Source organism: Paramisgurnus dabryanus, chromosome 20 (assembly GCF_030506205.2).
Source record: "Paramisgurnus dabryanus chromosome 20, PD_genome_1.1, whole genome shotgun sequence".
In the NCBI taxonomy this organism is placed as follows: domain Eukaryota; kingdom Metazoa; phylum Chordata; class Actinopteri; order Cypriniformes; family Cobitidae; genus Paramisgurnus; species Paramisgurnus dabryanus.
Window position 1 is genome coordinate 30,340,857 of NC_133356.1, and position 22,310 is coordinate 30,363,166.

General features: G+C 36.7%; 1 protein-coding gene across 1 annotated transcript; it reads left to right on the plus strand.

Annotated features, from left to right (window-relative positions):
• The first annotated feature begins 216 nt into the window (after positions 1–216).
• ppp1r21 (protein phosphatase 1, regulatory subunit 21) lies at positions 217–21,844 on the plus strand. The gene is made up of 22 exons (XM_065250689.2): positions 217–709; positions 1,171–1,239; positions 1,332–1,478; positions 4,032–4,133; positions 6,348–6,512; positions 6,672–6,730; positions 6,866–6,960; positions 9,368–9,420; positions 10,093–10,242; positions 10,332–10,433; positions 11,636–11,724; positions 11,879–12,015; positions 12,083–12,175; positions 12,263–12,390; positions 12,472–12,618; positions 14,704–14,796; positions 17,221–17,442; positions 17,967–18,002; positions 18,088–18,204; positions 20,023–20,121; positions 20,223–20,351; positions 21,015–21,844. Exons 1-22 carry the CDS (start codon positions 650–652, stop codon positions 21,042–21,044), a joined length of 2,322 nt encoding a protein of 773 aa, XP_065106761.1. The 5' UTR covers positions 217–649; the 3' UTR covers positions 21,045–21,844.
• The last annotated feature ends 466 nt before the right edge of the window (positions 21,845–22,310 follow it).

Genomic DNA, 22,310 nt, shown 5'->3' on the forward strand with positions numbered 1-22,310 from the left:
TAATCGATTCCGTGTAATGCAATACTCCAATACAACCCATGAGGGCGCGCCGCGCATCGCACAATTTTAAACCTTTGAATCAGATAACGAAGCAGTCACGTGGGTGTGTGTGAAACGAAGCTTCGGACGTCATTGGTCACGTGATTTTGCCAGAACGAATCAAGCTTCGATACAAAGCTTCAAGAAAAATCGGTTCGTTTTTTTGATACACGCTTCGGAGCTTCGGTGTCACTGGTAACATCACTAGCTTCTGTAATATAAATTAGATAATTTCTTGATTTGAAGTCCGTTTAATTCAGTCCTTTTTTAACTCTCTGCAGGATTTTATTGTAAATAAAATGTTACGCTAGTGTTTATTCATTTATTGGATGTAATTCTCTCTGTTATTGGTCATTTAACGTTAGGCGATGGAAGGGTGTTTTAATGACGGATTATATCAGCTTTAAATGTAAACGATCGATGATCTTATAGAAAGTCCCATCATTTCTTGTAGCGAAAGTGACTTTTTTTTAAATCGACTCTGATAAATGTCGTAGCATTAGCTTTAGCAGCTAACAGACACAAACACATCAGAAAAACAGTTACTAATGTTTATAGTAGCAGCTATTATATAAACACACATACGGATTATATCATCATCATCATCATCATGGCAAACGTGACTGATCTGCAGACTAAATACAGTAAATTGGCTCAAGAATATTCAAAGGTAAGATGTTATGATTTATACACAACATTTCTTTACATACTAGGTGACGTTAAAGTAATAAATGTGCTGTGTTTCCTTTATGCTTGGATTTTGTCATCTTGAATTTTATTTTAATACTGAGTCTAATCGTTTCTTTAGTTCCATTTATTTACTTCAGTGTAGAAGTCTTTTTTAATGTGATTTTCATTGTTTTACACTTTTACTGACATACATAAATGAATGTTTGTATAGAAGTGTCTATATAAAACAGAATTGTAGATGCAGTATATGATAAGAGATATGAAAGTTTATTTCTGTGAATAAAATTCAGTACAGTCAGCTGACAGAGCACATGACCTAACAACTTCCTGTTTCTGATCTTACCAATCACATTACACCTTTCTTTTGCTGCATGGCATGAATGAAACATTGCCCTCACAAAGTAAAGTCTATTAAATGAAATGTGTGTGTTGTTTTGTAAGCTCCGAGCTCAGCATCAGGTGCTAAAGAAGGCCGTCGTAGATGAGCAGACCACATCCAACTCTGTAAAGGTATATGATCATTATTTTATCTGCATAAGCAAAAGAGTTTTGTGTGCATATGAGAGAGAGATTGTTGCAGGTGTCTGTCTCTTTCATTGCAGGATGAACTTAAGCAGAAAGAACAAACTTTTCGGAAAGTTCAACAGGAAATGGAAAGCTTGACCTTCAGGAACCAGCAGCTGACCAAGAGAGTTGAGCTGCTGCAGGAGGAATTACATCAGTCTGAGAGTAAAAACAAGAAGAGTAAAGTAATTATACACATACAGTACATTCAGAGGCTTGAGCTCCTGCAGGAGGAGTAAAGTAATCATACACATACAGTATATCCAGAAAATGAAAAAAGCCAATGACATAAAGTTAGCAGCTATCCAGGGGTGCGTTTCCCGAAAGCATCGTTAGCCAACTACTGTCGTAAGTTTCGTCGTCGTTACTGACAACGTTCAACGATTTGATGTTTGCCGAAACCATAGTTCAAACCAACATTCGCAAGCTGCATCGCAAACTTGTGTGGTTTGAACGACAGCTCTTCGAAGCATCGTTCCTTGTAGACTATGTAGACTTACGTTGTAGAATATGTAGACTTACGTTGATCATGCTTTTGAACAAAATAAGCAAAAAACAGGTAGTACATTCTATTTTCACCATTCTAAATATATTAAAATTGTATTTTACGTCTTTAAGTTTGTAAACAGAATTAAAGCGCTGTATTTAAAAAACTGCCCATGTGTACAGTCCTACAAGCTTTAGGACCCTGGGGAATCCCTGGGAGGAGTGACGTAAGAGGGATTAAATATCTTGAAAATAAACAACAGATAACTAAATCAAGATAACAAAATCAGTCTACCGATGCAATATATGTTAATCTGACATTAAATTGATTTGCACAGATTAATTAGTACTTCACCTCCCACGTGACATTATCAACTATGTTGTTAAACCAACATGGTTCAAACGACGAATGTGCGACAAAGTTACTATGCTTTCGGGGAAACAGTCGTGACAAGGTAGTTTGTTTATCCAACTATGCATCTTACTATGTTGGTTCAGCGGCGAGTAACGTCGTTGTTTGGGAAACGCACCCCAGAAGTGCTAGTAGAAGTGTAATATATAAATTGAATATTGCAAAGTCCGTAAGTATTTAAAAAGTAGTTTAGTAGTGTGTCACACCACAGTGTTGATGCCATAGATTTTTGCAACTATTAGCATTTGACCTTTTAATTTTCTGATCGATGAAAATTCATCTTAATACCAGCTGTAAACAGCCCCCTATAGATCGTTTCAGCAGTAACAACATAAACAAGCGGTTGTCGCGCTCCGCACGTAACTTCTGGTAAACTCTGCTAAGAATAAATAGCAACAAAGTTCTTTAAACGTACTTTATTTATATAACAAGCAAAAAAACAACACATAGATTACATAGGAAACCAAAACATTTGTTATTTTCGACGAGGCATTTGTTCAAGAGAGCAGTTTAGCAACTAGTCAGACCATAAAAGTAGTAAAACTGGAAGTAAAGTTCGGATCCAAACGTGTATCTCGTGCATCTGATGAAACCGTCTATATTACATCTTGTGAAAATGGGCCTAATATTGGCCCTTCAATGTCATTGGTATTATCTGTGGAAGGTATTTTCTGCCAATTTTAAATAAATTAATTAAATACTAAAAATGAAAACCAGATTTACCATTTCACTATAGAAAACTTATCACAAAATATGAGCCATTTTAAAAATTACATTAAATTATTTAATTTTAATTTTCAAGGTGATAATGCATCTCCCTTTCAAATTGAATAATAATATTTCATTTTCATTACGAGTTCAAGGTAAAATGGCCAATATTAAAATTAAAAGGCATTACATTTTTAAAAAAGGTCCAATGGCCATTCAAAATTAGTCCAAAAGCATCCCAATGACCAAATACCGACAACTAATGAACAAAATCCTTCCATCTTTAACTCTCAGAAAAACATCAACATGCAGTAACCGTTCAATCCAGTTCAGAACTTAGCCGAAAGGACAAAGACCTGGCTACGCTGCTTTGCTTTTACCCAAGCTGGTTGCACGCTGACAAGAAGCGCCTGATAAACATGCAGCTTGCGTTGTATGAAGCAAAAGTGCCTGACTTTGAGGAGGCAGCTTTTGCCTGACCTGAAAAGTGTGGTAAATTGTTCGTTTTTATTGTTTTATACTGTTGTCTGATATCTGGCATATCCAGCGTCGACCTGTGGCTCAGTGTTTTACCCATGCGAGCTGGAAATGTAAAAATAAACTTCAACCACGCATTCCTAAGATTATGCAGCGACTGGGTTCTTCTACAACCAGGCAGGCACTGAACAATATTTTGCAGTCTTTAAAGGACAAGTTCGGTATTTTAGACTTAAAGCCCTGTTTTCAGATTGTTTATGGTGAAATAGAACGGTTTTGACTGAAATTTTCGACATATGCGGCTGCCCCGAGAATTTTCGGGTGTTTGTGTTTCACCTCCCACCTCTACAATGGCTCTGTAGGTGCACTGGAACAATCCTTCCTAAAATGCATTAAACTTTCATTTACAAAGACGTAAAACTCACCGAGTGGTCAGGGGTGTTCACTGATATGCTCACACAAAAATAGCTGCAAACTATGCTTTCCAACAGCTGTTTTTTAGGAAGGATTGTTCCAGTGCTCCTTTGTATTTGAGATCAGAAGTCAGTAGTAATTACGACATGGTGACATTAGGCTAAGATGTTTTTTTGTGGTTTATTTTACGATTTCTGCATGATAATTCCCCCAAAATTTAAGAGTGCCTGTATTCATGCAGAATAAAGGAGACTCGCCTTCCCAAATCAACCTGCAAACGCAGAGGGTGTTCGATGAAGATCTGCAGAAAAAAATCCAGGAGAATGAAAGACTTCACATCCAGGTATTGAGCAAAAGTGTGTTGCTGTCATGATTTCATGAATTCATCTTCAAAAGCACTGTATGTAAAAAAGTTCAGACTGGACAGTGTGGGGATTAAATGTCAGTATTAATTATATAGAGCAGTGGTTTTTAATTTTGTCCCAGTGGACCCACAGCTTTGCATATATTGTATGTCTCCCTTAACTGACACACCCAGTTTTGTTCATGGATCTCTCCCCTGAATCAGGTGTGTTAGATAAGGGAGAAATGCAAAATGTGCTGAGCGGTTGGTCCCCAGGGAACAGTTTAAAAATGACTAGAGAGTCAAAATTGACTAGTTATTTTTGTGTTATATTTAATATTAAACTGCATTTATATTAATGTGACAAAATAATTAAAGAAGATTAATGGGGGCAAGAGTTTGCACAGCACCTTGCATTAAACTGACACTTTAATTTATTTACTTGAAACATTGATGGATAATTACAGAAAGCAATAACCACAGCACAGTATAGAAAGAAAAGCATTTAGATGTAATGTATGCCTTGCTTCACACTGGCAGCTGCATTACAGGTGTGAGTCTATATTTCAAAAAGTTTCATTTGTTTATAATGCATGTAGAGTTCAGTATTGTACAACCCCAAATCAGAAAAAGTTGGGACACTGTATATATTGTAAGTAAAAAAGGAATAATTTACATATCTCATAAACGTATATTTTATTCACAATAGAATATAAATAACATATCAAATGTTGAAAGTGAGACATTTTGAAATGTCATGCCAAATATTGGAGAGCTACACTTTCCAAAAAAAGTTGGGACCGGTAGCAATAAGAAGCCAGAAAAGTTAAATGGACATATAAGGAACAGCTGGAGGAGGACCAATGTTTAAGAAACAGGAATGTTGTCCCATTCTTGTCTAATACAGACTTCTAGTTGCTCAACTGTCTTAGGTCTTTTTTGTCGCATCTTCCTCTTTATGATCCGCCAAATGTTTTCTGTGCGTGACAGATGTGGACTGCAGGCTGGCCATTTTAGTACTCAAATCCTTCTTCTATGCAGTCTTGATGTTGTAAAGGATGCACTATGTGGTCTGGCATTGTCATGTTGGAAAATGCAAGGTCTTCCCTGAAAGAGACGACGTCTGAATGGGAGGATATGTTGCTCTAAAACTTGGATAAACCTTTCAGCATTGATGGTGCCTTTCCAGATGTGTAAGCTGCCCATGCCACACGCACTCATGCCACCCCAAACCATAAGAGATGCAGGCTTATGAACTGAGCGCTAATAACAACTTGGGATGTCCTTGTCCTCTTTAGTCCGGATGAAATGGCGTCCCAGTTTTCCAAAAAGAACTTCAAATTTTGCTTCGTCTGACCACAGAACAGTTTTCCACTTTGCCAAAGTCCATTTTAAATGAGCCTTGCCCAGGGAAAACGCCTGTGCTTCTGGATCATGTTTAGATATGGCTTCTTTTTTGACCTATAGAGTTTTAGCTGGCAACGGCGAATGACACGGTGGATTGTGTTCACTGACAATGTTTTCTGGAAGTATTCCAGAGCCCATGTTATGATTTCCATTCCAGTAGCATTCCTGTATGTGATGCAGTGCCGTCTAAGGGCCCGAAGATCACGGGCATCAAGTATGGTTTTCCATCCTTGACCCTTACGCACAGAGATTGTTCCAGATTCTCTGAATCTTTGCATGATATTATGCACTGTAGATGATGATAACTTTAAACTCTTTGCATTTTTTCTCAGAGAAACTCAGAAAACTGTTTTTCGCCACAGCATTGGGGGAATTGGTGATTCTCTGCCCATCTTGACTTCTGACAGACACTTCCACTCTGACAGGCTTTTTTATACCTAATAATGTTGCCAATTGACCTAATAAGTCGCAAATTAGTCCTCCAGCTGTTCCTTATATGTACATTTAAATTTTCTGGCCTCTTATTGCTACCTATCCCAACTTTTTTTGGAAAGTGTAGCTCTCATGAAATCCAAATTCAACATTTCTCACTTTCTACATTTGATATGTTATTTATATTCTATTGTAAATAAATATAAGTTTATGAGATTAGTAAATTATTCTATTCCTTTTTTACTCACAATTTCTACAGTGTCCCAACTTTTTCTCAATTGGGGTTGTAGTTTCGATGGTGCTCCTCTATGTTTTTCTTAACGTTGATGGGTGTGTGTGTGTGGTGGTGATAATAATATCTTGTAATGTATTTAGTTCTATGAAGCTGATGAGAAGTACCGTCGACAGGAGGCTCAGCTGAAAACACGTCTAGATCATCTGGAGAAAGAGTCTGAGCAACATCAGGCTGTTGTAGATGCCCTCACCAGCAAATACATGGACACCATCCAAAAACTCCAGAGCGACAAAGCTTGTCTAGAGGTCAGAGAGCAATTACATTTCAGATGCCAGTCATTTCTTTGGAAAATTTATTGTGTTTAAGTACTTAAGTACCCAGATCTGTCAGTAATGATTGATTATTAAAACGTATTAAAAGGATGTACTATACTCCTTAATGTCTGTTTAATAATCTCATGGCAGGTAAAGGTTCAAACCCTGGAAAGAGAAGCAAAGGACAGCAGAGTCACAACTGAAGATTGGTAAAAATTCATTTCATTTAATTGTTTAATTCAGTGAAATAATCTAAAATAAATTACTTTTGAATTGCTTTATAATTGACATGAAAACATTTCCTGCTAATAGAGGTTGTATTTAATGAAACTGTGTGTTGTCAGCCAGCATCAGTTGAGGAAATATCAGACTGAAGTGAGCAGTCAGTTAAAACAGAGCTGCTGTGTCATTCAGGAGAAAGTTCCCTTCAACGACACCCGTGAGTATTGTACACACCCCTCAACAACACCTGTGAGTATCAAACACACCCCTCAACAACACCCTAGAGCAGGCGTTTTCAAACTTGTCAGCCGAACCCCCTTGACATAAATTTAGGGGTGTCCTCGACTAAGGATTTACACATTCGAATCAAAAATTGTCAAATCTTTCTATAGTCGACCTGTAGTCGAATCATCTATGTGTGTGTGCATGGGTTGGGAGGGGGCCAGACCAGGTACAAATTGGTAACTTTTATTTTCATTCACAAGCAGCACACAGAAACAACTTTCTGATAAAGTGACCAAAACTGTCTTTCAAGCGATGAACCAAGACAAAACTGACAATGCATTTATATCTTTTTTTAAGGTAAAATGTAAGGCAACATTTGTTTAATTATTCCTCATAACATTTTAAAGCCACGATCTACAGAACATCACACTAAGGTATAACAAAAAAATTGATAATAAGCCTAAAAAATATTTCAAATGTGATCCTGCCTTGGAAACCCCAGCTAAAATTCAGTGTTTTGATTTAATTTGGAGATTTAGCGCGTCAAAGCAGTCATGACCAAAAAAAGACGACAAATGAGAAATGACAAATAATTTGTGATTGTTACTGTAAATGATAAAAGCTCAGCTTTATATAAAACTCATTAAAAGTTAATTTATAACAAGAAAAACACTGAAATTAATGATTTTATAAACACTACGCGTTATTATTTAGCACAGAAATACCTGCTTGCTTGCTTTGACTTTGATCATCTCTGTATTCACTTTAGATACAATAAAGACCGGATGATATTATTTATTTCAGGAATCTCTTTTTTTATCATTTGAAGTGAACACCGACCATAATATTAAAATCACAAGAAAGACAGTTGTGTCAGGCATAAATATAGGTTTGGTGCAGATATTTTCCATTTCATCACCGAAATTTAAAGAAATGGCTTACCTGTTTTGTAGTTTAACTTTTGACAAGATAACCACTCTGTTTTAAATACATTTTAAAACTTATACCCGTCGAAAAACATCCATTTTTTATGTTTAGTTTGATGAACTCCTAAATATGAGACGCAGAGCACCTAGCGCGTTTGGCTAAATTGCATGCACCAGCATCATGGCCAGTATGCAACAGCGCAATATCAATGCCACGAAAAGCAATCCAAAATGTACAGACTTATATTAGATCAGAGTTTACGTTTATAATTTTTTTTATAAAATAAGGTCAGAAGTAACAAAGTGCAGAACAATGTGAAAAATGCCTTAAGTGCACGGAAACGAAACACAAGCCAAATAGTTAAATCAGATAACCCAAAGTGATTTATAAATAAAATAAAGAAATTATTAAAAGAATGAAAGTATAGCCAGAATTGCCAGCTTTGTCTTTTAAATTTAGAAACAAAGAGGCAAGAGGAACTTCTTATGGACGTGTAGCCCGGTCACAGGGGTTGTTGGATTTATTAACGCATTTTAAAAATATTTATTGAAAGCTGCAACTTCACATATTATTTGCAGCATTATCATAATATGCAGTATATTAATATATTGTGAGAAAGCTGTTATATGTGAAATCAGATAATGTGTGCACATATACGGCCAAAATTGAATGATCCTCTTTTCATAACACATCTGCGACGATTCGACTGTGAGATTGGTAGTCGAATCAGGCTTCTCCTATCGATGCATCGAATCTTCGACTATTCGAGGTCGCCCCAACCTAAATTATTTACTTTAAGTACCCCCTCAGATTTTATTGTTCATTTTTAAATAAGTGAATAGTACATTTGCATGTTTAACTTCAAAAACATTTAATTTTCTATCAGTCGCATGTTACATAGTTGTTATTGTTACCTATTATTGGACATTCATCTGTAATTTTCTTTAACAATTGGTACATAAAACGTATCTGTCCATTATGCATGAGTTTTCTGATGTAGTGTTGTATAATGGTTACATGACATTAACTTAAAATCAAAGCCTCTGTTAATTTAACATTTGACATCAATTACGATTAATGAACGATTTTTATTATTATAATTTTTTGCCTTATAGTTCACTGACAAGGTTTGATATATAGGAAACACTGCATTCAAATCTGCTTCCTCTGTTGCTCATAATATAACGACATGTCTATAATCCCTGCAACTGAAGATGTGCTAAACTCAATGAAAAAGCTAACTGAGCCAAAGTGTAGTGAGCTGACCCGACCCGTGGGGTACTATCCAATGGAAAGCACCAATAGAGTCTTCAGGGGTGTGGATTAGTTCACTACCTGTGATTTATTAGTGACTCTTGATCAATCTCGGCTCTTGGTGTTTAATTGTGTATTAAATATTCTCTGTTTTATGACTTTTTTAAGTGATGTGTTTAAACATGTTTTTAATTGTATGAATTTTGTCTTTTATAAAGAGTCGAGTGACTTCAACAGTCTGAATGTTCCCCTTCATAACAGAGGACATCAGGTGAGAGATTGATCATATTGTTTTTAATTGTACACTTTGGCCTAGTCCTTCGTACAAAGTCAGTAATGAGTACATTCAACATTAACCCATAATCAGTCAATTTTTAAACTGATCAGAAAGATGCACAGATGTTTCTGCTGCCTATGTTTATCGTCTGATTTTAGATCTATTTCAAATAAACCATATTGACAAAATCATGAAAAAAGACTAAATAACAAAATAATGGTTTATAGTTAACTTTATTGGGGAAAAAGCAGTCAATGTGTTTTGTTGAAATGGCTTTAATAGAGGTCTTTTCTCACACAGATTACAGACAATACACAAAAAAGTGTTCATGATTTTGGTTTATTCACACTGCCAGTGGTTTTCTGGAATCTATGCATGCATTTACACATAATGATTGTGTAAAGACATGTGACGGGGTGTCTTAAGTTTGCTTATTATTTGTGATTTCTCTCTTGTGAAACCACGCGCTGATCTTTGCTTTATTCTAATTTGAAGACATTTTTGGTCTTGAATGTTAATCTGTAAACGTTATTAAGTCATCTTTACAGTAGCGATCCCAGAATACATTTTTACAGTTTGCATTCATACAGCAGTGGGTATTTTATAGGTGAAAGGTAGTTATGACTGATAGAAATGTCCTTAACATGCATTTAATGTTTTGTGCAGCTTAAAGCTCGTGATGTGGCGGCTCAGGCTCTGGGCTTTGTACAGACTTTGGTTTCTGCCCTGCTCAACTTTCACTCTTACACTGAACAGAGGGTCCACATTTACCCGCTCGACTCATCCATTGAAGCCATCTCACCCATCAACCAGAAGGTGCAAACAAAGCATTATGATTTCTGTTTCTCTTGAACTTAATGCTTTTGTATGAAATTAATGATCAAAATTGATCTGCGCCTCTGTAGTTCTCTCAATATCTGCATGAAAATGCATCATATCTGCGTCCGGTGGAGGAGGAGTTACTGCAGTTACATGAGAGCATTACAGAGGACACCATCACAGTGCTGGTAAGAGACATTACAGGGTCTATGAAGCATTGCAAAGCCTTAAAAATGTCCCTGAAGTCAATCATTTTATTCCTTACTTTTTACATCAAGAACCACCTCCGAAAATATGACCAACATTAAAATACATGAGTGTAGTAGTTTTATTCCTAAAAAGAAAATGTATTACTGTCTGCCACTTTAAATATTGTAATAACACAGTTTAAACATTAGCCCTGCACTGTGCTTAGATCAAGGTAAATAAAAAAACTTAAATAACATGTACCCAAAGTAAGTTAGATAAAACCGTTCTTGAATGATAACATATTGTACTTCAACATGTATTGTACTTAACTAAGAGCTTTAACAAGGGCTATCAATATTTTGTGATTAATTGCATGCTTGTTGTGAAAATTAAGAATGTACATTTTTTTTTTTGTTAGAATTTTTGTCATCATTTTGCCCCAAAGGAAACCATCAGACTAAACAAATTCAGCCACTTTATGCATTCAAAAGTAAATACATCAATGTGTTGCATTATTAGAGTAAAAACAAGTCATTAGATTTATGAGGAAATGTATGTTCTTGTAAACAATTCCTTGGTGTCTCAAAAAGGAAGTCAAGATAGATGTGTGTCTTTTGCATCGTTGCTTTGGCAAAGCATTTGTCACAGTCAGAGCTCGCGTGCGTTTCGTCATTTCGTATTTTAGACCTATATGAAATGTTTGATCGGTCTGTATTTTCCTAGTTTGTTAGGAGGTAAGAGGCTTAACCCTTTCAAAAATAGGATTTAAAAATCCTAGCTGTCCCCCTGGAATGAGTTATTTTAACAGCTTTCCATGGTGACGCATCAACCTCGTCACCTGAATCTGGCACTTTTTTGCATACTGGACAGAATGTATTCAGTTTCTGTTTTATTATAAACATTCTTATTTGCAGAAATAGACAACACTACTATAAAATATTATAAACATTAACCCCCAAAGGTCTGTGCTCTGTATAGTCTGTACTATTGTTCGGTTTAGTAAAAGATTTCCAATACATGCAATAAACCATCTAAATCTTCAGACATCATTTTTATTTATTTTTTTTAAATGTATGCTTTTGGGCAAAATGTTTATTACAATTGAACATAAAACATATTTTTATAATTACACTTCAGAGAACATAGTTTTGACTCACATTTACATATTACACAAGAGATGACACATGTTTTTCATTTAAAGGAAACAGTGGGAAAACTGCAGGACTTCTCCAAATCCTTCTCATCCTACAGCCGGTTCCTGCAGAAGATTCTTCCCTATCAGCTCAGAAGGTTTGTTCATGTTTGCCATTGTTAAATGATGTAAAATCATGTGACGTGACCGTATCAAATGCATTTAAAACATATTTGTTATATGTGATGTGTGGGTTGTGAAATTCTTGATGAATTAATAAATTGGAGAATGTGATTTTTGTGTTTTCTGCAGTCTAGAAGAAGAATGTGATGCTCCTCTCTGCACGCCAGCACTGATGTCAAAAAACCATGAGTTGCAGAATGACATAAAGAAACTGACAGCTGTCTTTGACAAACTCAAATCTTACATCAGCTTGTTAGCCCTCCCCAGTAGGTACCACATCACCTGTGTACAGCTGACCTTGTCTGAATGATTTATGACTGTTTTCTGTTGCAGGCGTTCGTTTGGATGCCATGTCTCAAAGCAGCACCAATGCGGTCTTCACGCAGATCAGCGCATGCTTACATAGCCTGCATGACATCACCACAGGTAAGACGCGTTCATTTTTCTTCAAGATTAACCAACAGGAGAGCAGACTGTTTTCTCATGTTTCATTTCTTTCTCTCATTTGATCAGAGTTGTCCAAGCACTACAGTCAGAAGGTTTCTCTCGAGCAGGATCTGCCAAGTGTCACGCAAAAGTTTCGTACCACGAACGAGTGTTTACTCTCATCACTTGTGTCGCTCACAAACAGCTGCAGCAAGGTATTCGTACACACAAACACAAAAACGCCACACAAACAAACACAGATCTGCTGTTTCTGATGGAGTGTGATTTTTGTGCAGATCACCACGTTCTTCAGCAACAACCTGGATTTCTTTGCGTCATGTCCTGGTTACAGTGTACGAGGTGGCAACGTGAACCCGCTGCGGGCAGACAGCATGATTGCTAACAAGAGACACGCTGCCAAATACATGAGTACCATCAGAAAGGTCCAAATTATAAATACTTGCTGCTTATTTATTGTCCCTGGTTATGTCACGTTGGTTAAATCACGGTTTATATTGTGTGAACATCAGCAGTTTTACTGATTTATAGAATTTACAATTAGTTATACTGCCGTCCAAAGCCAAAGCGCAGTAACTACACGTTTGGTCAAAATTGAGTTAAGGCTTGAAATGAGCTTTATGACATCTGTTCTGTCTTGTGACAAAGTCTCCTGGATAAATTTTGTCCCGTTTCAGAGAAACAAGGGTGTCAAAATTGCAGTAACTACAAAATCCATGCTAATACCAAGGCAAACCGCAGTAAGTGACGTTACTGCGTTCTGGCTTTGTTTCCCCGGCTTTGACACCGCAGATACTGCGGTTTGCCCCGATCGTAACACACAACAACAAACAAACCATGGCACAATGCGCCGCGTCCAAATGATGGTTATACTCGCATTAAAACGCAAATAAACAAATACGGGTAAGGAAGATAGCAAAATAACAACTCATACAAAGGCAAATTACAGCTTAATAAGTAGTTAACTAGCCAGCTGCTAGCAAGTTATGACCTACCTGTGCTCGTCCATTAAAGGCAATATTGATATAAACCGACAATAATGATATAATTCGATTCAGTCGCATTGGTGTTTGTTGATTCGAACATCTCTCCACTTTTTAGGCAGCTAATCCAATTGTATTGACAGGGGTTACTCCTTTATTTGATAAGAGTCTGGTAAAGTTATATTGTTAGACAAAGTAAACGGCGCCCAGTCAACCTGACGAGCGCAGCCGGGCCGTCGGAAAGCACGCTAGGTGAAAAAGTACACTTCCATAATAAGTGCTCTTTTTCCACGCACTAATTTTGTAGGCTACTTAATATTAAAACATTTTGTTTAGTACCTCTTAAAGGGGTCATAGCGTGAAAATTAGACTTTTTCCATGTTTAAGTGCTATAATTGGGTCCCCAGTGCTTCTATCAACCTAGAAAATGTGATAAAGATCAACCCAGTAACTTAATTTGAGTAAGCCATTTACTGCAAGCATGTGAAAAATTAGGTCGTTCAGATTTCGCCTGTTTTGTGAGGTAGGTAGCAAGGCGAATTATAATAATACCGCCCCCTTTATCTGTGCTATCCAACCAAAGCACTGCCATTTAGTTCAGAGAGTAAGAGGGAGAAAAGAAGGACTTGACAGCACAATTGAGTTTCAATGACAACAAATCACCATCATTGTGATCAGTGTTTGCACTTCATCCGCTCATTTGCATTTTAAATGTCACACCCAAAAACGGCACACTTTTGCTCAGGCCTACAAATTTGCGATTTTAATATGCTATAATAAATTATCTGTGGAGTATCTGTGAGCTAAAACTTCACATACACACTCTGGGGACACCGAAGATTTATTTTACATCTAAAAAATATCTCATAATATGACCCCTTTAAGCTAATCTTAAGAATATCTAAGTTTACATAACTGTGCTACTTTGAGACAACATGAAAATTAACAAAAATGTGCATACTGTTAGTTACAATAATGTCTTTGGGACAAACATGTTCTTCTATTTTTAACTTGTGTTAATTTTTAACTACTGTTTTTAAAGCAAACCTCGTCTAATGTAAATGAATAAATAAAAATTAATAAAATGAGTAAAATATTCTCTTTGTGGTAAAAGGAGCATTTTTAGCCTTCACAACATGCAAACATGTTATTAAAAACAATCAAAATGTATTAAGAAGCATGAGGAAAAAGTTGAATGAACACATTTAGTTCGTAGATACTGCACTTTGCTATTGCAATAGTGTTTTAGTTGTTAAAGGTCATCCAAAGGCAGAGTGCAGTGTCTGCATTTTGGCAGTCAAGGGTCACATCGATGGTCATGGTTTTTTTCTATAAAAATATCTTCCTAACAAGGCATTACATGAATGCATTACCGCTAATCTACCCACAACATGTTTGGCTGGCTAGTGTAAAAACTTTAAAGCCATTTTTCTCCGTTTCAGTGTTTGCGTAGATACTGCACTCTGCCTTTGGAGGGCAGTATAGAACAATGGTGTTTTTATAATATGACTGTTTTTATGTTTTCAGGAAAGATCAGAGTCTGTACCATACAGAGAAGCTTTATCAAACCGACACATTCTTACGAGCTCTACAGAGAGCAGAGAGGGTCTAATGCAGCAGGTATCCAATACATCATCTCTCTGTGTCTCCTTCAGTTTATAATGTGAATAAATAATGTATTCAGTGTTAAAGCATAAGTATGATAATCATCAGTAGATGTTTGTGTAAGATCAGAACTGGGGTTCAACCTTAGGAGACCAATTGCTCTGATTATCTTTGAAAAGATAATGAAAATTGACAAATGAATAAAAGGGAGGCCAATATGCGCGTTCATTCAGATTTAATGCTGAGAAACCAATCTAAGGCCCTGTTTACATTAGAGCATTTGCGTTTTAAAACAGCATTTTAAAATGAAAACGATCCTCGTTTATACTGGCATTTTAAAAAGAATCTTCATCCACACTATACACAACCATAAACGCATGAAACATGACCAAACACATAACTGGGCATGCGCATAAAAGTGTCAAATAACTTATTACTCTAATAATAGCTTACCTTTGCGCATTTATGCAGCCTAGGGGTGTGCGATATTGACAAAAAGTCATACCTGGGTCCTGTGCTGGCAACTACAACAGACACTATTTTTAAACCTATAAAAATGTGTTTGTGAAAGTCTTATATTGTTCTAGCTCCCCCCACAACATATTTATATGATTAATAAGTTAATGCTGATGTTATAAACTAAACAGAAAGGTCTTTATGATTTAAAAAAGAAGCATTCAAGTGAACAGTACTAAACAGTAGCGAACATGAAGCAAAAATAAATTTCAGCAAATGCAAACTTCAATCAAACATAATAAGAGGTGAAGTACAGCTTTAGCCTACAGAAATGCTCATTGCTTTAATGTAAGGAGTTCCTATTCAGTCATTTCATGCTGTTATATTTATAATAGTTCAGTGTTCGCAGTTCATATTTGTGATCTTATATTCCATTTGAACATTTTCGTACGAACTGACTGTATTTTTCAGAAAAACACCAAATAACTTTTCTTCCCTTACCTGTCGCTGTTCAGTGCGTGTGTTTCCTCACACACGTTCTCCGACAAAAAAGCGTGGCCGGTTAAAGTATTAAAAATTAATATGACGTTAATTTTTAAAAGTGTGCGAGGTCTGTGCACGTCCTCCACTAGCAATACAGAAATAGCAAAAAGTGCAATCGGCTAAACGAGCGTTAAATATTAATATGACGTTGATTTTATTGTTTTTATTAATTTATATTCACAAAACTTAGCAACAAAACATCGATTAAAATTAAGAGGCAAGTTGTATGAAACGAAATTCATTTTAAAGTAGCAAACAAAACTTAAATTAAATATGAAAATAATGTCTGACCCATTACAATTCTCCCTTCATATTGGCCTATACAACGCCCTATATGGCGTTTAAAATTACAGTCTATCTTTCGTAAGCTAACTAAATTTAAACAAAACATAAACAACATTACAACAATACTCAAACCCAACAATACTCAAACATTAATATAAAACAGACATTATCTATAAGGATACATGTTAAAACAATCTGATACAGTGTTTACTAACTCGTTGGTAGATGTTTACTATTTTTGACAAAACCTCCGTTGCAAACCTCCATTTACCTGAATAAAACAAATTTTTTACTTGAAAAATGATGCGCTGTCACGTTAACATCAGCTGTTCGTTTACATAAGACTTCGTCTACGTTCATTTACACTGCAGCGCAACGTCTGAGTTCTCAAACTAAAACAGGGTCTGCAGCGTTTGCGAATGAATCAGTTTATAAGGGTCGAAAACGGTGGTGTAGTGTAAAAGAAAGGCGTAAACATAGCAAAAGTAACGCGTTTTAAAGGATAAACACATTAATGTAGACATAGCGTAAGGTCAGCAGGAGGTCTGGGTTGTGGCTGGAAAGACACAACATCTTGTTCCCTCCATCAGGGAACGAAGGTTGCAGATGCAACAAAGACAGTTTCTTTGATCACTTTATTTTCTTATCCTTTTGTATGTGTTTTGCATTTGTATACTGAAAAAGTCAACCGGACATGAAGGCTTTTGTAAGAGTTAGTATGTAAAAGAGACGGCACTTTTGTGAAAGAGATTTTATTTACTGTTTTCTATATAAAATCACACATAATGTCAAGAACATTTTGTGAAGATATAATCTGTTGTAAAATTGTTTCTGCCTTTTGTTTACACGGGACGTGTTTCATAAATGTTACGCAAATGTTACAAAGTCCCATTTAGGAAGCAATCCCAAAAAACAATTAAACAATTTTATGGCACTTCTCTGAGATTAACGTGATGTGTGAATAGGTTTTTATCTATCTTTTGGTTTCTGCCTGTTACTCTGTGTCTCTCTGTTGGTCTCTCTCTCTCTCTCTCTCTCTCTCTTTTTCTTTGTTTCTCTTTGCCTGTTACTGTTTTTCCTCTGTTGGTCTCTCTCCGTTTCTCAGTTTCTTTCTGTGGGCGCTCTCACGTGTTGGCTGTGTGATCCCCTCGCCAGGTTCTTCAGACTCAGGAGAAGATTTCTCGTCTGGAGCAGGAGAAAGAGCACTGGTTGCTGGAGGCTCAACTCGGGCAGGTGCGTCTGGAGAAGGAGAACCAGCGTATCGCTCAGCTGGAGGCTCAGGTCAGCGGTGGTGTTGGAGGTCATCCTCGCAGCAGCAGTGAAAGCTCTAAAGCTGGCCGTACAGAGAGTACAGAGCTTATCCAGGACACCAGTATGGTGAGTTTATCATCAAACTCCTATTTATCACTCAGAATAAAAACATAACAGTTGAATTTTCAAATACATTTCAATTTTAATATTGCTTATTGTCCGAACACCATTAGAAAAGTTTTGGATGCCCTTAGTGCTTATGTTTAAATTGCAGCAGTGCTGATAAAAGTCGCTGCTAAATAGCAGTCGCTATACTGTATGTGACGCAGTCTTTTTACATAAAATCATCCTACATGATGTCAAGAGCATTCTGTGACATTATAATCTTGATCTCTCAGTACTCACACGGAGAAAGAGCATGTCAGAGATTGAAATCAAACTATGATGCTGCAAATTTCATGATTGGGGGTAAGATTAGGAGAAATGATGAGCAACAGTGTTAATAATATGAAGGGATTATAAGGCGGTTGTTGGGATTGCATGCGCTGTCTCACCATATTTACTTGTCAGTGGTCATTGGCCATATAATCTTCCAGCGTTATTATGACTATTAACTCTTTTATCTTTTGCTGGTTTATCTGCATCAACAGGTCGGCATGGTAACAATCACATCCTGCAGCGACAGTGTACGTATTCATGTTTTTGTTATGTCTTGAACTAACATTAGGTACATGTTTATACATCATACTCAGTCTTGTTTGTGTGTTGTAGGATGAAGATCAGGAATCTCGTGAACAACTGATCAAAATGCATTATCTGAGTCGTGTGTCCGAGCTGACCGCTCAACTTCAGATGTGTGACAGTAAAGCTGTCCACTTTCACTCTGAGGTCAGTCTGAACTCAAATGACACTTATATTTAATGATCGCAATGCACCACCCCAGCTTATATCAACTAATTAACCTATGAACAATTGGATCCAATTTGCAGGCATTTAATGCTATGCAAAATTAGCTTTACCTTCGTGCTTATGTTGTCTCGAGCAAACCTGTTGTGATCTCTGTGCTTTATTGTAAGTTCCCAAACTCCTATACCGGTGAAAAACATTCCCAGGCTGAGAATCAGGAACACAAAACCAGTGTTTTCCTTGCAGTTTGTGGCGGCACATCCGCAACACACACACATGCACAGCAATTTTTTGCACAACCTGACTTGTGGGGTACTATGCAATAGAAAGCTCTGTCATTCTTTGTTCTAGAAGACTGATCTTGGTCTCTTTATAAAGAAGACACCTTTAGTTTTTTACTGAAGTGTTTGGAGTTGTGAATATTAAAAAATATATATTAATAGCAGTTTAAGTTTATTTTAATAATGCAATAAGGTATTTATTTTATATTTAAAAACAATAAAAAATGTAATGTTTTTTGCCCAAAATGCTAAAACCCTGAAGCCATAAGTCTCAACTAGTTTGTTGGTTTATGTGACACTTTTAGTGGTTTAAACAATTTTCAACCATTTGCTGCATACTATTTGTAAGGGATAATCCACGGCTAGCCATGCATTAAAGGGTTTTAATGCACGACGTAGAGGCGAAGAACCACCTGACGCGTAGCGGAGTGCATTAAAACCCTTCAATGCATGGCTAGCCGTGGATTATCCCGCTTATACCTTGGTTATTTGCCAAGTTAAAGCTGTAATTAATGTTTACAGTGTAATTTTTTAACAGACGGGTAAAATGACGGTCATTTTCTTAAGTTAAGGCTCGCACTCCATCCACTTTAAATAAAGTAGTGCCATTGTATTGCTTTTATTTAAATAAATTAAATGAATGACATTAAATGAAAACAAAAATCAAACAGTTGGAAATTTCGAAGCAATGTTTTAAAAAAGATAGACACGGAACTGAAAGAGAAGCACCAGAGAGAGAGAGACAGAGAGAGAGACGCACTTTAAAGAGAGACGTGACGCACTCACGTCTCTCTCACTCTTGCTCTCTCTCTCTCTTGCTCTCTCTGCAAGTGTAACTGTGTTACTATGGTTACCAATGTTTATAGTAGCGGATTAATTTCTAACTGTAATCAAACTGACTGGAACTACCTGTGCATTAAACGGTTTTAATTCACACCTTCCAGCCAATCAGAATCGAGTATTTAAACAGACCATGGTATAATTAAAAATTAATACATTTTTAATGCATTATTATAACTGCAAAAAGGTTATGCAATATAAAAATTAGGTTCTTAGTGCTGTCCAATAAGATTTCTGAAGATTTACAACCGTATATACATTATACTTCTTGTAAAATGAAATTTAAAAACTAGACAAAAGTTCAGTGTTCTTTGAAATGCTGATCTCTAGTGAATGTGCAGGCTTGTTGAGACAGTGTTGTCAGCCTCTCACCGAATGATGCGACGATTGGTTGTTGTGATATTTGTCCCGACCCCTCGTCCACTGTGATTGGATGGCTGCGTGAAAAGTCATAGACATAAGAAATAACTAGACCGCTTATTGGCCACTTTAGTTAGCTGCTGCCATGGGTCAGCTGTGCCCCATAGTAGTGGTGGCAAGAGTAACCTGCAAACAAGTAAATGGGGGAGCTGCAACTTTTTGTCACAGGATTGGTTAATCGGTGGGAAAATATTCTGCAGTGTAGTTCATTACCATTCTTCAAGCAGTGTACCTGTTTTGTCCTCTTTTTTTTTTTCAGTGCCGAGCTGTAGCCAAACGTCTTGCCATTGCAGAAAATTCTCGCGAGGCTTTGACGGAGGAACTGAAGCTCGCCAATCAAAACATCACTCGCTTACAGGTGCTCTACTAAACATGCTCATCCTTGTTCTTTTAGATTTACTTCATTTGTTGCTGCTGTGAAACAGTATGTTGAAGTTGTGCTTATGGTGTGCTGTACAGGATGAGCTCAGCACCACGAAGAAAAGCTATGAAGATCAGCTGAGCATGATGAGCGACCATCTGTGCAGTATGAATGACACGCTCAGCAAACAGAGAGAAGAGATTGACACGCTCAAACTCACATCTAAGGTTAGTTGCCCGCCACACAGACCTCTTTCCTCCTCCTGTCACCTACCGCGCCGCAGGATAATAATCCACGTGTTATCACAAATTAGCTATAGACCCAAAACACTTTTTGCACCAGGCTGTAAACATATTAATTTGCGCTGAAGGTAACATGGGAGTCTGTGAGAAATAACTCCCTTTTGGAGCCAAACTTTAGCGGCCAGTCAATGAATGGAAGGTTGCCTGTCGGTAAATACTTATTTGACAGCCTTATGGTTTCTTAAGTGAACCTTTGAAAATTTGACGTTGTACATGCCAGAATGAATGGGAGGCTGTATATTCACAAAACTTTGTGTATAATATGAAACTTGGTATAGGTCACAACAGGCATGACTTGAAGGTGCATGCACGGTTTTGTGTTGCAGTGGTCTCGAGATATGAGAAAATGGATATTCTTGCTTATATCTTTAGAAAACTAAAATCATGAGGTTCTTCCTTTTTTTTTTTTTTTTTTGTATAGTGCTTTTCCAAACTCACTTTTTTGTTTTTTGTTTTGCTTTTATATGGGGATTGTAAAACGATTGCTTGAAGCTCGGATTTAACTTGAGTGTAATATGAAAGATTATAAATGATCAGTAAGCCCTTCTGTTTAAGATATCTAAACTTTTTTCTGTGTGTCTCTTACAGGGAAACTCAAAGAAGAACAAAGGCCGATAGTAGAACAGAGATGTCACAGATTCTTTTACCATCATGGATTAAACGTGCCTGGATTTCACCTTTTCATCTGTGGCACATGACTGCAGGAGAAAACGAGTTTAATGTGTGCGCGTGTGTCTGCTTGTGTGTGCATGTGTCACTGTAACACAATATGTGATAGCAGTTTGTTGTGATAGCAGCAAGTGATTGTGTTTTGAAGCTCGTTCTTTGGACTGATTGAGTGGTTGTGTCTTCATGTGTGAGTGGGATGTTGAAATTCCAGCATTTGTGTAGTTTTTAACACACAGTGGCTGTAAGTAAAACCACAGACACGCACGCACACACACACAACTACACACGCACACAAGTTGGATTTAAAGCATGCAGAGAAGAGTTAGTTAGTGGCATTGATTTACACTTATATCTAATGTGTAAGATGAATAAAAACTCTTCATCAGATCTGTTGCACTTCATGGGTTGCCCCACAGGTCCTAAATATTTTCTGGTTGAAATAGATCAGTGTTGTCCAGCAGTCTATGACATAATAGAGCAGATCTCCATATTATTAAAGGAAATATATTACCAAAACTACTATCTTAATTCAACTCTTATATATGATCAAATTATTTAACATCCATGGTAGTTTATTCAGAACTGTCATGGGTGTACAAATATTATCTGATCTTAGTCCGTTTTCTTTCTCATTTAATGCATTCACATCTGTTTACCATCACAAAGTAATAAATAAAGGTGTAATTAAAGATGTGTTGTTTTCAGACTGATTTCATTCACTTATTAAAGATGCGCAAACCATGAAAGTTGATGGTAGTTCTGGTCTTGATTCTTTCATACTGTTTGCATTTAGCAGATGTGTTTATCCAAAGTGAAGAAAACAACAAAGCCATCCATACTAATGAGGTAATAATATGAAAAGTGCTAAGATGCCCTATCATTTATACTACACTTTAGCAGTAGTTTGTCGTAATCTTAACATATAAAATATTGTTTTACCACAGTAACGTCTCTGTTTACTTCTTATAGTTACCAACAATATGTTTTTCCAGATCCATGTTCATCTTCTATTTGTCTTTGTACTTGTCTGTTTTGGACACTATCTATAATGTTTTTTATTGCTATAAAACTACAGAAAGCAGACTGACTGCCAGTGATTTGTGTCAATTGTACCGCAATCTGACCGCAGCAGAAGACAAATGATTACGGGAAATAACACTTCATGTACATTAAAATAAATTTTTTACTGACGTCTTCACAGTTATTTGCCAATAA

What these genes read in the sequence shown, in the direction of transcription:
- ppp1r21 (XM_065250689.2), top strand. Translation starts at nt 650, where the DNA reads ATGGCAAACGTGACTGATCTGCAGACTAAATACAGTAAATTGGCTCAA. An exon ending in CCTGCATGACATCACCACAG is followed by an intron (nt 12,176 to 12,262) that starts GTAAGACGCGTT and finishes TCATTTGATCAG; the next exon opens with AGTTGTCCAAGCACTACAGT. An exon ending in CGCTCAAACTCACATCTAAG is followed by an intron (nt 20,352 to 21,014) that starts GTTAGTTGCCCG and finishes TGTCTCTTACAG; the next exon opens with GGAAACTCAAAGAAGAACAA.